General features: G+C 41.8%; 1 protein-coding gene across 1 annotated transcript in view; it reads right to left on the bottom strand.

Moving 5' to 3' along the window:
* LOC124708999 (myrosinase 1-like) overlaps nucleotides 1-16,094 on the bottom strand; it is a 131,000-nt gene that overhangs the window by 13,911 nt on the left and 100,995 nt on the right. Inside the window, exons 8-9 of the mRNA XM_047240632.1 lie at nucleotides 13,821-13,936; nucleotides 3,126-3,263 (exon numbers count right to left, since the gene is read on the bottom strand). Of these exons, the coding sequence (XP_047096588.1) occupies nucleotides 3,126-3,263; nucleotides 13,821-13,936 (254 nt within the window). The remainder of the gene's footprint in view (nucleotides 1-3,125; nucleotides 3,264-13,820; nucleotides 13,937-16,094) is intronic.

Raw genomic sequence — 16,094 nt, 5'->3', positions numbered from 1 at the left:
AGCGAAGTGATGAGCTCTGACAACACATTCAATCCCATCCCAGATTTGTACGATCGGGACTCGCCATTGTGTTCCTCGAAACACTCCATCTCACTCCTGGCCTTATGACATGGCGCATTACTTTGCTGAAAATTGCCACTACCGTTGGGAAAGATGATCGTCATGAAGGGGTTTGTAACCAGTACACCGTACTCCATGGCCGTCACATTGCACGAGCTCCACTGGACCCATATATGCCCACGTGAATGTTCCCCAGAGTATAATGGAGCTGCCACCAGCTTGTCTCTGTTCCGACATACAGGTGTCAAGGAGCTGTCCTCCTGGAAGACGATGAATCTGTGCCTCCCCATCAGCATGATGAAAAAGGTATCCAGATTCATCAGACTATGAAAAGCTCTGCAACTGCACCACATCTCAGATGTGTTTGATCGGATTCAGATATGGCAGGCTCGGTCCAGCACATCAACTGGAATAAGCCACTGTGTTCCTCTAACCATTCCATCCCACTCCTGGCCCTCTGAAATGGAGCATTATTTTGTTGAAAATACCACTACCGTCGAGAAACATAATCGTCATGAAGGGGTGTACATGGCCTGTACCCAGTGTACGATAATCTTTGGCCGTCATGGTGACTTGCATGAACTCCACTGGACCAATGGATGTCCACGTGAAAGTTCCTCAGAGCATAATCCTACTGCCGCCAGCTTGTCTCCGTCCCGCCATACAGGTGTCAAGGAGCTGTTCCCCTGGAAGGTGACGGATTCGTGCCGTCCCGTCGGCATAATGAAGAAGGTGTCGGAATTCATCAGACAATGTAATGCTCTGCCACTGCACAGACATCCAGTTCCGATGGTAACATGCCCATTTCAGTCGTAGTTGCCGATATCGTGGTGTTAGCATTGGCACATTCATGGATGTCGACTGCAGAGGCCCATCATTAGAATGTTGGCACTGTTTGTTCAAACACACTTGTGGTGTTAGTTTCGCCACAGTTCACCGCCTGTCCTGTTTTACCACTCTGCCCAGGTTACAAGATCCGACATCCGTAACGAGGGGTGACTGGCCAATCCCACGACATCTGGACATTGTTTCACCTTAGTGTCACCACGACTGGAAGACACTCGCCACAGCAGTCCTCAAACACCCGACAAGTCGTGCAGTTTCCAAAATGCTCCTACCGAACCTCTGGGCCATCACAATCTGCCCTCAGTCAAGTCCAGATGGATCGCGCGCCTTCCCTATGGTATACGACAGCACGCTCACTGATACTACATGCACTGTGCGTGTGTCTGACTGGCAGACATTCCTCACCAGGTGATGCTGCTATCGCCTGGACGGGTTTATACCGGTAATAGGTCAGTGACCATAATATTTTGGCTGATCAGTGTATAATGAGATGAACACATAAAACCTCTAAGGCAAATGGAAGATCACATTTATTGGAAGTGTTGTGACTTGGCAAGACAGCCAAGCTACTAGGATTGGCGACGAGGATGGGATCCAATTATTGTGACTTGGCAAGACAGCCAAGCCACTAGGAGGTAGCCGAAAGGCACGCGTTTAAGCTCACGCAGGCTGGCGTGAGGTCTGGAACAGTTAAAGGAGTGATACTAGCAAGAAAAGTACGTAGCTGCTGGAATACTTAACTTTAATCCATAATTGGTGAACATCAGTCTGACGGTACATGCATCACAAGATAAATAGCAAATGATAATGGCGCATTGCTAGGTCGTAGCAAATGACGTAGCTGAAGGCTATGCTAACTATCGTCTCGGCAAATGAGAGCGTAATTTGTCAGTGAACCATCGCTAGCAATATCGGCTGTACAACTGGGACGAGTGCTAGGAAGTCTCTCTAGACCTGCCGTGTGGCGGCGCTCGGTCTGCAATCACTGACAGTGGCGACACGCGGGTCCGACGTATACTACCGGACCGCGGCCGATTTAAAGGCTACCACCTAGCAAGTGTGGTGTCTGGCGGTGACACCACATGAAGTATTCTGGGAAGTACACTATATCCACACAGGAAATCACGTGCAGGGAGCTAGTGTGACCAATTCTAGAATACTGCCTTATAGTTTGCAGTCATCAACAAACAGGCATAACAGCTGAAGTTGACCGAATTCAGCCACGCGCTGCTACCATAGTCTCATTTCGTCATAGCCTTTACGAAAGTGTAACAGAGATGCTCGGAAACATTTAAATGACACTCTTTGGAAGAAATTGCCAAGCTATTGTTATGAAAACGTGGTAAATTTAGACAACCGATAGTCAGGAAATACTGCTCTACAAATCTGCTGGCATAACGGTATATGTCGCGCAGAGAATATGAGAATAGGTACGAGATTGGGGCGTCTATGGAATTAAATAGACAGTCATTTTTTACTCGCTCAATGTGTCAATGGATTAGGACAGATAATAGCTAAGTTAGTACAATATTAGTACAAAGCACTCTCAGCCACGCACTTAATGTGGCTTGTGGAGCGTATATGTACACGTAGAACTATATTTGCCTGGTGAAGAGCTAACCGTACAAGTTAAGCAGCTTCAGTGCTTTTTCAATGCAGCAATTAAATCTATACATTAAAATAACTTTGTTTCTAATTTATACGGAGCAGAATTAGTTAAAATGGAACTATTGCCGTGCGGGGTAGCCGTGCGGTCTAGGGCCACGGTTCGCGCGGCTACCCCCGTCGAAAGTTCGAGTCCTCCCTGGAGCATAAGTGTATGTGTTATCGTTAGTGTAAGTTAGTTTGAATTAGATTAAGTAGTGTGTAAGTCTAGAGACCGATGATCTTAGAAGTTTGGTGCCATAGGAACTTACCACAATTTAATTTTGGAACTATTTGTATTATATTTTGTGAGTCTTATTGGCTACTTGTTCCCGCCAAACCAGTAACTATCCCAGTTGCTATTACTGCTTCGAGACGTTAAGATCATTTCCCATACAATTTACCTGAATAAAGACATCATAACTCTGTTTGACCCCAATTAACGCTTTTTGTGGAAAGTATGCATTGCTCTTGGGTTAAAATACAGGTAGCTTATGATACATTCAGTAACCAAAGGTTTTTATAACATGTTACGCCTTGAGAAACTGAATTACAACCTTTATTGTGTAACTTACCTTGTAGTACTCAACACGAGCAGTGTCGTTCAGCCCAAGGTCTGACGATTCGTGGCCATTTTCAGTAATGAAAACGGGATAATCTTCGTATTCCGCTTTTATCCAGTTCAGAAGTTTACGCATTCCCCACGCCACCTCCTACAAAAAGTGAGTAAATTAAATGAAAATTTTCGATGTTTGTGAGCCACAGGCATACAGCATTTTCAAAAGGATACGCCGCCGTTTGACCGCATACTTCTGAGTATTTCTTGTGTACAGTCTAGATTTGGGTTTTCACGCCATTATCAAGTACGATGTTCTTAGAGCATTAAGATAATTTTGCTAGGTACTGAGCAGGATAACAAATACACAGTTCAACAGATTCAGTGCTAAGCACATGTTAAGCAAATCTGTTGAACTGTGTGTTTGTTATCCTGCAGAACACATTGCAAAATGATGTTAATGGTCTAAGAACACTGTAGTCGATAATGGCGTGGAAGACAAAATCTAGATTGTACACAAGAAATTTACATAAATATACAGTCAAATGGAGATGTGTTTTTGAAAAAAAATAATTAAATGAAGCATAGCATGAAAGACTGGAAACTTTATAATTTGGAGACAATAGTAGCCAGTAAATGTGAATATTTTCAGCTTTTTAAATTAACTCAGTAACCTCGACTATACACTGTAACAGTGAACTATCTAATCAAAAGAATCCGAACACCTATTAGTCGATACTGAAATGGGGTGTGTCCACCCTTCACGTTTATTACGACTTGAAGTCCGCTGGAAACACTGAATGTCTGAATGTGTCTGCAAGAATGGTAGTCCATTCTTCTCCAGAAGCTGAAACCAGAGAGGGTAATGATGTTGGAAGCTGAGATCTAGAGCGTAGAGACATTCTGACTCATCCCGAAGGATTCCCTTTGGTTCAGGTTGGGATTCTGGGCAGGGCAGTTCACTTCAAGAAAGTTACAGCCCACACACTATTGCCTCACAGATGTGACTTTATAACAGTGCGCATTAACATGCTAATAAAATCATCATCTCTGCTCTGTTCTTCTACCATTGCAGCACGCAACGCTGTAAACGGAGGTAAGCCAGTTAGAAGCCTGATGGTGGATGAGATTTTCACTGCCAGTATTCGGCCGCCAATGGGGAGGAAGTATTGGTGTAAAGTTTCTCATCACTAGTCTTTGTGCGAGTTTCCTGGGTTGAAGTCCAAACCAGTCTGCAGTGCCTTATGAAGTGATGGCAAGTAAACTGTTGATGGTCTGTCGGATGTGGACGTTAAATTCGGCGGCCCCCTTGCTGCTTTTCGAGAGGAGAAGGCTAAGTGTGGTGCGGGCACTGGGTTTCAACCTCTCCCTCCTCTCATCATCTCCAACATGAGCATGACAGTACATTACACACACATGCCATTATTGTCATCCATACTTAACTGACTACAGCTGTACACACAGCTTTCATTATTCGCAATGGAAAGGTGCCTGAGGGCGCGGAGAATAGGGAAACCTTTACAATAAGGCGGCTGAACCTGCCCTCAGGTATCTCCCAGCTATCCATGCGGTACGATTTTACTTTCTTTAAGGGATCACAATCTAACGATGAAAACATTCCTGCACCATAGCACAGTTTCCCTTTGGCACCACTGTTTGCACCTCACATGATGGTAGGTAAAGATCTCCAGGCATTCACCAAACCCAAACCCTCCATCTGGATTGTGACAGGGTATTGCGTGATTCATCACTCGTTTCCATTCATGCACTGTCCAGTGACCCTACACTAAGCGTCGCTCAGCACTGCCTACAGAAATGTGAGGCTTATGAGGAGCTGCTCAACCATGTACCTATTTCTCTCCTGGCATTCACCAAACCCAAACCCTTCCATTGGATTGAGACTGTGTATTGCCTGAGTCATGGCTCCAAATCACTCGTTTCCAGTCATTCACTATCCAGTGGCGTCTCTCTTTTCACTACCTTTAGCCTCGCTTAGCACTGACTACAGAAATATGTGGTTTACGAGGAGCTGCTCAACTATGTACTCATTTTTCTATTATTTCCTATGCACAGACAATTTGTTTGCTGGACTGTTGATAGCACTTCAGAACGCACATTTGATTCCTCCCGCTGATGTGATGCTTTTTCTACACCAACCCCCCGCAATGCCCAACCTGCCTGTCCGCCAATACCTGAGGCGTGCCTGGTCTTGTTTTAGTTGTGGTTGTCCCTTCGCACTTCCACCTCACAATCTTGGGCAGCATTAAAGAACTGAGATGTCCCTTATGGTTCAATTGCTCATACGTCATAAATTGACTAGTCCACGTTGAGAGTCACTGAGATCTCCTCACCGACCCATTCTGCTATTTCTGGTTCTCTACTGATCTACTGACAATGCGACACTCCCTGCCTCCTTTTATACCGATTGGTAGCCTCTTGTTACGTCTAGCGGTCAATTCCCTATTGCTTGGGGTGTTCGCATTCCACACTGTTTGGGATGTCTGCATATTCATTCTGTGGTTTCTGTATATGACGGTGTGTAGCTTATGAGCAGCTGAATATTGAAGAATTGGTGAACAGGGAATCACTGAGAAAGACTTCTCAGTTCTGAAAGCCTGTTTTCTGTGGTAATAGCAAATAGTTCACCATCTGAACGTAGTGATTTAGTTTAACTAAGTAAAAGAACGGAAAGGCTGAAATAAATTGTCCAAGAATCGCCATAGCGCCCTACCTCGCACATGCTGAGAGCGCGAAGAATCAGTTAAGAAGCTTGTAGAGCCTCCTCTTGCAGTTATCGACGAGGTATTTAGATAGACATTTACATAATAGTATCCAGAGACACACTCCACCTTTCATTCTGCAGCTACATTGCCCATTAACTAGCCCAGTGGCTGGTGCTACAGCAGACGAAACACATAGAAGATCAGTTGTGTCCAACGCAGGTCAGTTAATGTTGTTGAAACTAGCAGTGCCTCTGTGGTGCGACATGTATTGAACACAGAGAGATCATACTAGATGTGCTGAAAAGGTTTTGTTGCCATTTCAACTTGGGGAACCCAGTACCTCAATGCTGCATAATAATGGACGTACTCACACAGACGTTCACAGTCAAAAATATCTAAGTTAACCTTAAAGAAGTTTCAAATCTGCGTACGCACCGTTGCAGAGTGGAAATTCAATGTGGAAACATCTACGTGTTGTGGATATTACTCCTTGTCCTTCAGCCTCCACGATTCTTCTAGACTGGCACAACAAAAGGACTTAACGATACGTGAAAACCAACAGAAATTTTTATGACTTCACAAAACCATTCTTTTGATAGATTAGGGATTAGGAATAGTTAATGCTCGAATGAGAAGTTTTTTTGTTGTGTTTCAGCTGCACATTTTTAATTAGATTACATGTTTTGACACTTTGGGTCATCTTCAGACCGACGTACTTGCGTCGACAACCTACCTTATCTACTCAGAACCACACATCGGAATACTCTGAAATGTGGTAGTACTCTGAGTAAACAAGACGGGTTGTGACGCAACTACTTCGATTAGAAGAAGACCCAGAGAGACATGTAATCTAATTAAAAATGTGCAATTGGGGTTGTATAGTAAATGAGAATTACTTTTAACATCTATACAGTTGCTGAATCTCTCAAGACGATCATATCGACTGTAGTGAACTTTTCGTGTTAGGAACAAATATTATTCAAAGAGGGGTTTATTTAAAAACACAACAAATAGGAAAGGATGAACGCGTGCTTGAGGATTTTTCGAAGTTGGCCTGCACGGCCAGAGCTTTTAGAATCCAAGGTTTGCGTAGTCAGCCTAACCAAGCACTAGGAAGTCGTCTATGCGACATCCAGAGGCAACTGCAAAACATCTTCACGCACGGGTTCATACACACACAGACACATATTAGGGAAAATAGATACAAAGCGGGCTGTGTATAGATAAGTAAACAAACAAAGATTGCTTGTCCCTCCTCCTGTGTGATTGCAGCAGCATACAAACGGCAGAGAACCAGACACTACTCGCATATTACGACTCGAAAAACTCTTAACAATTACGAAACAGATTCAGCTGACCCATTTCAGTGTCTCCACACTTTAATTCGTGGACTGGTAAACACTTTTTGTAACCAGGACAGCACAAGATATGCCTACTGTATTATGACGTGAAAAAATTCCTTTGTCTGCACATTTGTAAATGTGTAAACCATCTCACGTTATAACCAAAGTGAAGTTTTATTCATATAGGATTATCAAATGAACACTGGTGTTGAGCATATTAAATTTTTAGAGATGTAGCTAGATTGGAAACTTTCTTAGAAGTATCACACTTAGGATCTTGTGCAGAAACTGAATGTTGTTATCTTCACCACATGTTATACAGATATAAAGCACAGTGTATGTCTGTATGCCCAGGATGCCCTTCCAAATCCCTGGATTGATTTCTATCAAATTTGACACAGTTGATGAGCATCAGTACTGTGGGATTTATGGTGTAGGTAAAAGGTAAAAAGGTTTTTTTTTTCAGCCCCTAGCAAATACACTGCCCTTCATGACAGGCATATTGTGTGGGAATAGTATCAGCCTGCCAAATCAAGCGACTTTGCAGGGCAGCCTACATATCAGGGCGCATTGTGTTGGTCTCCTTTGTCGACGTGCTTTGCATGGTGGCAAATAAATAATTTTCAAGTCCCTGATGTGTAGCCTGCACTGCATGACAAATGTGTTGCGGGTATAGTACCTATCTGCTTTATTGAACTGTACTACAGGAGCTACATGTACTGAAAAGCATGGCTGGAAACAGACTGAGATGTATAGAGGTAGGGATGACAGAGTGAGGGAAAGGAGGAAATAGACAGAGAGAGAGAGGGAAAGGGGGAGATGCATGAGGCAGGTGGAAGGTGTAGAGGGGCAGCTGGCAGATAGAAAAGGAAGAACGGAAGGTGAAGACGGAAAGAGAGAGAGGGGAGGAGAATATGGACAGAGTGAGGGGGAGGAAGATGTGGTTAGAGAGGAGGTGGGGTAGTTCAAGACAATAGACGATGTTGCTAAAGCACACCTGTGCTATGACGCTCGATTCATAAATATGTCAGTCCGAAAACTGGTTGTGGATGGGATTTCTGCTGCCAGTATTTGGCTGGCATGGGGAGGAGAGGTGGCAGCATAAAGTCAGGATCATCATTATTTGCGCCAGTCTTCTGAATTAAATTCCAAATCTCTCTGCAGCGTCTTATGAACTGAGTGTATGTTGACAGTGATCCGTTCATTGAACAGGGACGTTAAGCTCAGTGCCCTCTTGGTGCAATTCGACAGGTCTAGGCTATGTGCCAGCAACAAGTTTCACCATCTCCCTTCTCTGATCATTGACATACATCGTAAACATAAAACACTACACTATGTACACATAAATAACAGTCATCTACACTCCACAAATATATATATGACACAACTCTACATATCCGCAAGTAAAGGGGACAACATGTGCAGAGGAACCCTTCCCAGTAGATGGCTGAACCCACCCTGTGCGATATCCCAGCCAACATTTTTACTGATAAGAAACACCAACTTTTAATCAATGAACACTTGACAGAAAAACACATTAACCAACACAGAAAAACGATTTACCCATGAAGAACATCTTAATCATGGTGTACAATGGGGTACACTATAAATTTTCAAGAGATTTCCAGTAACACTGAAAAATTTGAATGACAATTCTAAGGTTATGACTTTCTTCTGACATGCTCCTTTCATCATTCACAGGGGTCCCTCGCAGTAATTTAGATCCTTTCTTTGTAATTTTTTCTCATATTTTCTAGATATTAATAAACTTTTTGAAGCATCTTGCAACATCTATTACAAATAAAGGCAACCTTGAGACTATTCGAATTCAACTGAAAACCTTTCGGATGCTTAATGAATGTTCTCTGCAGGATTACTCCACAAAAGTTTTTAGACAAAAAGAGAACGCTCTATACACTTTCTTTATGAAAAATAGAATCAATTTGAAAAGCAGAATATCTTTTCATTGTCACTGCTCTTATGAGATTGTTATATTGCTTTACCATAGCCATGTTCCAAAGCTGCCTCAAATAGGCCTCACTCGGTTGAGTAAGAATGTCAAGAACATGCATTTTCTAGTCCAACACAGTGAAATGACAACATTATGAAAAATAATCGTATTACAGCGCTCATATTACTAAATAAAATAACCTAAAGTGTTAACTTAAAGAGGTTCTGTCAAGACCTTTTCGTTGTCATAGAAGACGTTCCCTAATGTAAAGCCCTTAACTTCAACTATAAGACACTTAACATGCTACAGCATTTTGTTGAACCCATGTGCGCCCGCATATCTGCCCCCTGTATTCAGTTTTAACCCCTTAAAGTTTTTGTAGAGATTGTTAATGGTCATAGTATTATATTCATACTTTGCACAGTGTGCGTGTTGGGAGTGAGATATTTCATGAGTACTAAATTCTCAAAAGGGTGAGTAGGATAAATTAAAGTCCTCCTTCGTGTTTTCTGTCTGTATCTGAAGGTTATTATCAGAAACTACTATAGGGATTTTGATAGGATTTTCTTGAATATACAGACTGATTCATGAGGACGGTTTGTATATGCTCGAAGACCAAAAAAAAAGAGTGCATCATGCAGGAACTATTCGCATGGGACGGAAATCAATAGATGTACTGCACACGTACAGGCAAACAAATGATTAAAGTTTCAGGAAAATTTGATTACTTATTCAAGAGAAAGAGCTTCACAAATTGAGCAAGTCAGTAACGCGTCTGTCCACCTTTGACACTTATGCGAGCAGAATGAGATTTTCACTCAGCAGCGGAGTGTGGGCTGATATGAAACTTCCTTGCAGATTAAAACTGTGTGCCTGACCGAGACTCAAAGTCGGGACCTTTGCCTTTCTCGAGCAAGTGCTCTACCATCTGAGCTAACGAAGCACCAACCACAGCCCGTCCTCACAGTTTCACTTTCACCAGTACCTCGTCTCCTACTTTCGAAACTTCACAGAAGCTCGCAGGAGAACTTCTGTGAAGTTTGGAAAGTAAGAGACAAGGTACTGGCGGAAGTGAGGCTGTGAGGACGGGGCGTAAATCGTGCTTGGGTAGCTCAGATGGTAGAGCACTTGCCCGCGAAAGGCAAAGGTCCCGAGTTCGAGTCTCGGTCCGGCACACAGTTTTAATCTGCCAGGAAGTTTCACGTATGCGAGCAGATATTTGGCATGGCATTGATTGATGAAGTTGTTGGATGTCCTCCTGAGGGGTATCGTGCAAAATCCTGCCCAGTTGGCACGTTAGATCATCAAAATCATGAGCTGATTGGGGGGCCCTGACCATACTGCTAAAAACGTTCTTAACTGGGGAGGGGTACATCGAGACTGCTGGCCGAGGTAGGGTTTTGGAAGAACGAAGAGATGCAGTAGAAACTCTCGCCATGTGCGAGTGGGCGTTATCTTGGTGAAATGTAAACCCAAGATGGCTTGTCATGGCGGGCAACGAAACGGGCTATAGATTATAGTTGACGTACTGCCGAGCTGTAAGGGTGCCGTAGATGATAACCAAACGGATCGTGCTACGAAAAGAAATGGCACCGATACCATCACTCCTGGTTTTCAGGCCTTATGGCGGGTGACAGTCAAGTTGGTATTCCACTGCTGTCTGGGGCATCTCTAGACACATCTTTCGCCTGTAATATCATTGAATGGAGAAGAATTGTCTTTAGTCATAATTCTCGCTTAGAACTGAGCTCAGATGACTAGAGAAGACGTGTCTGAAAACGCCTCAGACAGAGCTGGGATACCACCCTAACTGTCGCCAACGATATGGCCCGACAACCTAGAGTGATGGTCTGGTTGCTATTTCATTCCATAATCAGGACCCCTTGGGTTGTCATCCGCGGCACCCATACAGCACAGCAGTTCGTCGACGTATTCTAAGGCCCGTTTCCCTGTCCTTCACAGCACGCCATCCTGGGCTTACATTTCAGCAAGATAATATCCCCGGCCCCCACACGGAGAGAGTTTTTAATGCCTGTCTTCGTGATTGCAAAACCCTACATTGGTCAGCAAGGTCGCTGGATCGCTCCCAAATTGAGAATGTTTGAAGTATTATGGACAGGGGCCGGCTGGAGTGGCCGTGCGGTTCTAAGCGCTACAGTCTGGAGCCGAGCGACCGCTACGGTAGCAGGTTCGAATCCTGCCTCGGGCATGGATGTGTGTGATGTCCTTAGCTTAGTTAGGTTTAATTAGTTCTAAGCTCTAGGCGACAGATGACCTCAGAAGTTAAGTCGCATAGTGCTCAGAGCCATTTTTTTTATTATGGACAGGACCCTCCAAGCAGTTCAGGATTCTGATGATCTAATGTGCGAATTGGGCAGAATATAACATCCACGATATATATATATATATATATATATATATATATATATATATATATACACAATATATTTTATTGCGAGTGGAATATGAACGTGCGGAAAACTACGTAACTCAATAATATTCATTCAATTATGTAATATTTCTTAAAAAGATGATAATTATGTAAAACAGAGACAATATTTGTCTCACATTCTTTGTTAATCTATGTCATTCTTTTCTTTTGTTTTGTACCCTTTTGTCGTCTGCTTCTGATGTACATCGCCGACCCAAGACGCGAATCGATTTGAGGTCTGTTGAATGAAAAACTTTTGATGTAAAATTATTGTAATTTTTAATTTTATGTTCATTTGCTGGTAAAAAACAAATAGAGCCAAATGCGTTAAAACTATTTATGATGAATTATTAAAAAATCGCTTCCTCTTTTAATTATAATTTTGTATTAATTGTTTTACCATAGCTGCAAGAAGCGCAGCCATTGTTAGTTGCGATTATATAGCAACTTCGTCTGTATTTCTAGTTGAAAATAACATGGGTTTGTGTTAAACCAATTCACAAAACAATTTAATAATTTTTTATTGGCGGTATCAATTTAAATGATTAATTATTTATTGAGCAAAGGAAAATCTTAATTAAAAAAGAAATCCTCTATCTTTTGTTGGCCGCCATCTTAACTTTTATCACAGCGGCAAATTTAAATTACTTGAAACTGCAAACAATATTCCGATGTGTAAGAAATAAATGTGCACCGGTGGTACCGAACTCTATAAAAGAAAAAGTAATCGAATCAGATTGCATTTTCTAAGAACAGTGCTGATGGTATTTATTGTGGAACAAGATTTCATTGCTGATGTATGAGGCCAAAATTAAACTACGGACGAATCATGGAGAAAAACATTTTTGGTAGCACACGTCAGTGTTGTGTACGGGTGGTATTCTGTGGTTCCCTTACATGATCAATTTGCTAAGAATAATTAAATCCATCGAAGACAAAAATTATAAAAGCTCTGATGTACGATCTGTAATTTTAGTGATATGAACACAGCTTACAGTCAACATTATTACACTACGTCAGGTGGAATTCTTGTGCAATTTGAACAAAATAATTATCCGGGAGAAGTTGTAGTATGAATAATGCATTATACATGTGTATGATATTGTCAGTGTCATTTATAAAATCAAATCAATGCAACTGCTAAAAAAAAAGAAAAAAAAAAAAAGAACCAGAGTGAATTCAAACCGCAGAATACCATAGAGTATCGTATCATCCATATTCGTTGCATTTGTCCATGTTGATGATACACAAGAAATCTGCCACAAGAACTAGGTACGATACCCCTCAGGAGGACTCTATCAATAAGTGCCACGCCGACTATCTGCTTGCATAAGTGTCAGAGGTGAGCCAACACGTTTCTGACTTCCTAGATCTGTGAAGCTCTTTCTCTTGAATAAATCATCCATTTTTTCTGTCTGTACATGGACATGAAACCTACCGGTGTCCTTTCCATTCGGATAATGCCTTCGTGGTGCGTCGTTTCTTTCTTGTCTCAGAGCGTACATAATTTACTACTGAAATTGGCTGAAATATTATGAATTAAGGTTCTCCACCTCATTTTTCGGTCTGTATGTGAAGGATAATCACAGGAACTAGTTTAGGAACTTCGACAGGCCTTTCACTAATAGACTGATTGACGAGGAAAGTTTGTGCGAATAATTTATTACCGCTACGCCAGACAAGTTGTCCAGTCACAGATAATGAGCGCTACCCCTACGAAGCCGTGGTGGATCGTTAGTAAACATTGACAATCAGAACTGGAGAATTTTTCACTCATATATATATTTGTAAAATGATGTTAACAGGCAGAAAATCCATCCATTTATAAATACATTTTTTGTAGATTCCATTTTAAAGCAAAAGATTTCTTCAAGGAATTGGTATATTACATTACTTTAGCCAAGTATTTATGATAACTGGTTCTCAATGCATTGTATTTCAGTAACTGATAATATCAGTAGAGTTACAAATATTGTATGCTGCTGCTTTTGTATTTATATGTTTGTATTTAATAATAAAAATATTTCATTCTTTGAACAGTAAAAGACTGTTTTTAAAGAGTAGCTAATTCTCAAAATAAATAAATAAAAGGGAGGGAGGGAGAGAGAGAGAGAGAGAGAGAGAGAGAGAGAGAGAGAGAGAGAGGGGGGGGGGGGGGAGAGGGAGAAAAACAGGCCAGTGGATACCCAAATTATTCATACGTTAATGATAATAGCAATAATAATAATAATAATAATAATAATACATTATAGGTTGGTAACCTTACCCCAAGTTGTGACCTGATGACTCCAGAGTCTCTGTCTAAAGAGGGAGAGAGCCCACTTTCACCACCTGTTGTATAATACGATCTGTAGTGGTTAATGCCGAGAAAGTCAGCACTTCCTAGAAATAGAGAAGGAAATTATTGTTGTTTATATTTGACACGTATTCCCAAAATGGTTCAAATGGCTCTGAGCACTATGGGACTTAACTTCTGAGGTCATCAGTCCCCTAGAACTTAGAACTACTTAAACCTTACTAACTTAAGGACATCACACACATCCATGCCCGAGGCAGGATTCGAACCTGCGACCGTAGCGATCGCGCGGTTCCAGACTTTAGCGCCTCGAACCGCTCGCCCATTCCGGCCGGAGCATTCCCAAAAAACAACTTTATTATAGATGTGGATCATATGGTTCGATGCAAATCACCATACTTGCTTGTGTTGGCCTTTCCGTACTGAACAGCTACACCTTGAACATACAAGCCAAAAAATAAAAATCAGAAACAATATCGTTAGGAAACTTGCTGAGACAAGATGCCGCGAGGAGGGGAGGATATTGTGCTCCGGAGTGGTTCAAAAGCGCAATCGTTAGAAAGCTGGTGTACAAATTCAATAAAACCATGAGGAAAATAACTAATACTTTAACATCCGCCCCACACCGAGGTTACCTGTGCTCTGCAACTCTGGACAAGATGCGAAGAGGAATTTTCGCGAGATTCGAAGAAATTTCGTGAGCTAAAAAAGTGAAATGATCGTCTGCGCACTGATAGCTGGAAGTTCCCACCTGAAGAAGTTTGGTCGCCGAGTTGCAAGTCTTATCAGTTGACGCTACATTGGGCGATAAAATCTCCGACCCGGCTGGGAACAGAACGAGGGCCTGCTGCATGGCGGTCAGATGCGCTGACCACTCAGCTAAGGAGGCGGACATGTCGTGACCTTATGAGCACAAACCATGTACCTCAAGATCGATGAAATTTCGGAAAAGAAACTGGGATATCGTTCCTGGGAGGTTTCAATGCCAGAAATTCTTGCATTTGCAGTAGTTTCTGGGATTGAATCTTCCCAAGAACGGTTGGACAAGGCTGAACAGAATAACAGCCTGTGCGAGCTGCAACTCCCTGAAGAACAAGTGGGCTGTGACTGTGCAGAGCCTAAGCACACTGCAGACTACAGACTGTAAGACTGCCCAGCTAGGAAATATCGAAGACCTATGAGAGACATGATCGAAGCAACCCATCCTGCAATTACTTGATTGACGATATTGGACTTACAAATCTAATATAACGTTACACAACTAAAAATAATATATGTTATATTTCTGTAATTTTATTGTATATTTTCAAACTCTGCATACAGCTATTGCGTATTTCCATACGATAAATTAATACATAATAAAGCGCAGTCTATGTTCATTTGAACCTGACTTTGAAGTCTCGGTCTGCAAAATGCTTTCAAGCCTCGGTCATCACCTGCAATTTTTACCTGCCTCGCTCCTCCTCTCACAACCTCTCCCCCCACCCCCCAATCCCTCCATTAACAAATTAAATATTCCTTTATGCCTCGAGATACCTCTGTCAACCTATCCCTTTTTTAGTCAAATTGTACTTTGAAGCTCTTTTCTCTCTGATACGACTCAGCACCTTCTCGTTAGTTGCTCTATCTACCTACCAGACCTTCAGCATTACTCTGTAACATCACATTTCAAACGCTTCTATTGTTCACATGGAATCATCGAAGATGGATATCGTTCTAATAGCAAGAAGCTGCGAGTGAACTTAAAAGAGTTAAAATAGACATAAGTGAATGTGGTGAAGGTACTAGAAACACAAGCAAAAGCCCTAAATAATAAACTGAAAGACACGAAATAAGCCAAAGAAGCAGAACAACACTGACAATGGAAATCCAAGAAATATGAGTGTAGAATATTACTATTGCCACTGAAATAAAGTTACTGGAGAAGAGTATAATAGTCTGGGCAATATTATAAAAAGAAGCATTAAGACGAAGTAACACACGAGTAGGTACATTAATATTAAATAATTAAATTCTGAAAAACCAAGCAGACTACTTGAATACTGATTTCGTTTGCAATGTGACATAGACCTCAGTTCACTATGGTAATGTGGCAGTTACTATATGCTTAATTTTCCGTATTGATGTTGTGCAGACAAATTATGTAGATGCTGGGATCACAATATATGTCATCTGTTGGCGAATATGGCAACTATGACCATTTGTTTATAGGTATGAACATAACTGGTGACATATAGTGGCTAT

Source organism: Schistocerca piceifrons, chromosome 7 (assembly GCF_021461385.2).
Source record: "Schistocerca piceifrons isolate TAMUIC-IGC-003096 chromosome 7, iqSchPice1.1, whole genome shotgun sequence".
Taxonomy (NCBI): Eukaryota; Metazoa; Arthropoda; class Insecta; order Orthoptera; family Acrididae; genus Schistocerca; species Schistocerca piceifrons.
The sequence above is the reverse complement of the archived record's forward strand: the minus strand, read 5'-3'. Positions and strand labels throughout refer to the sequence as shown.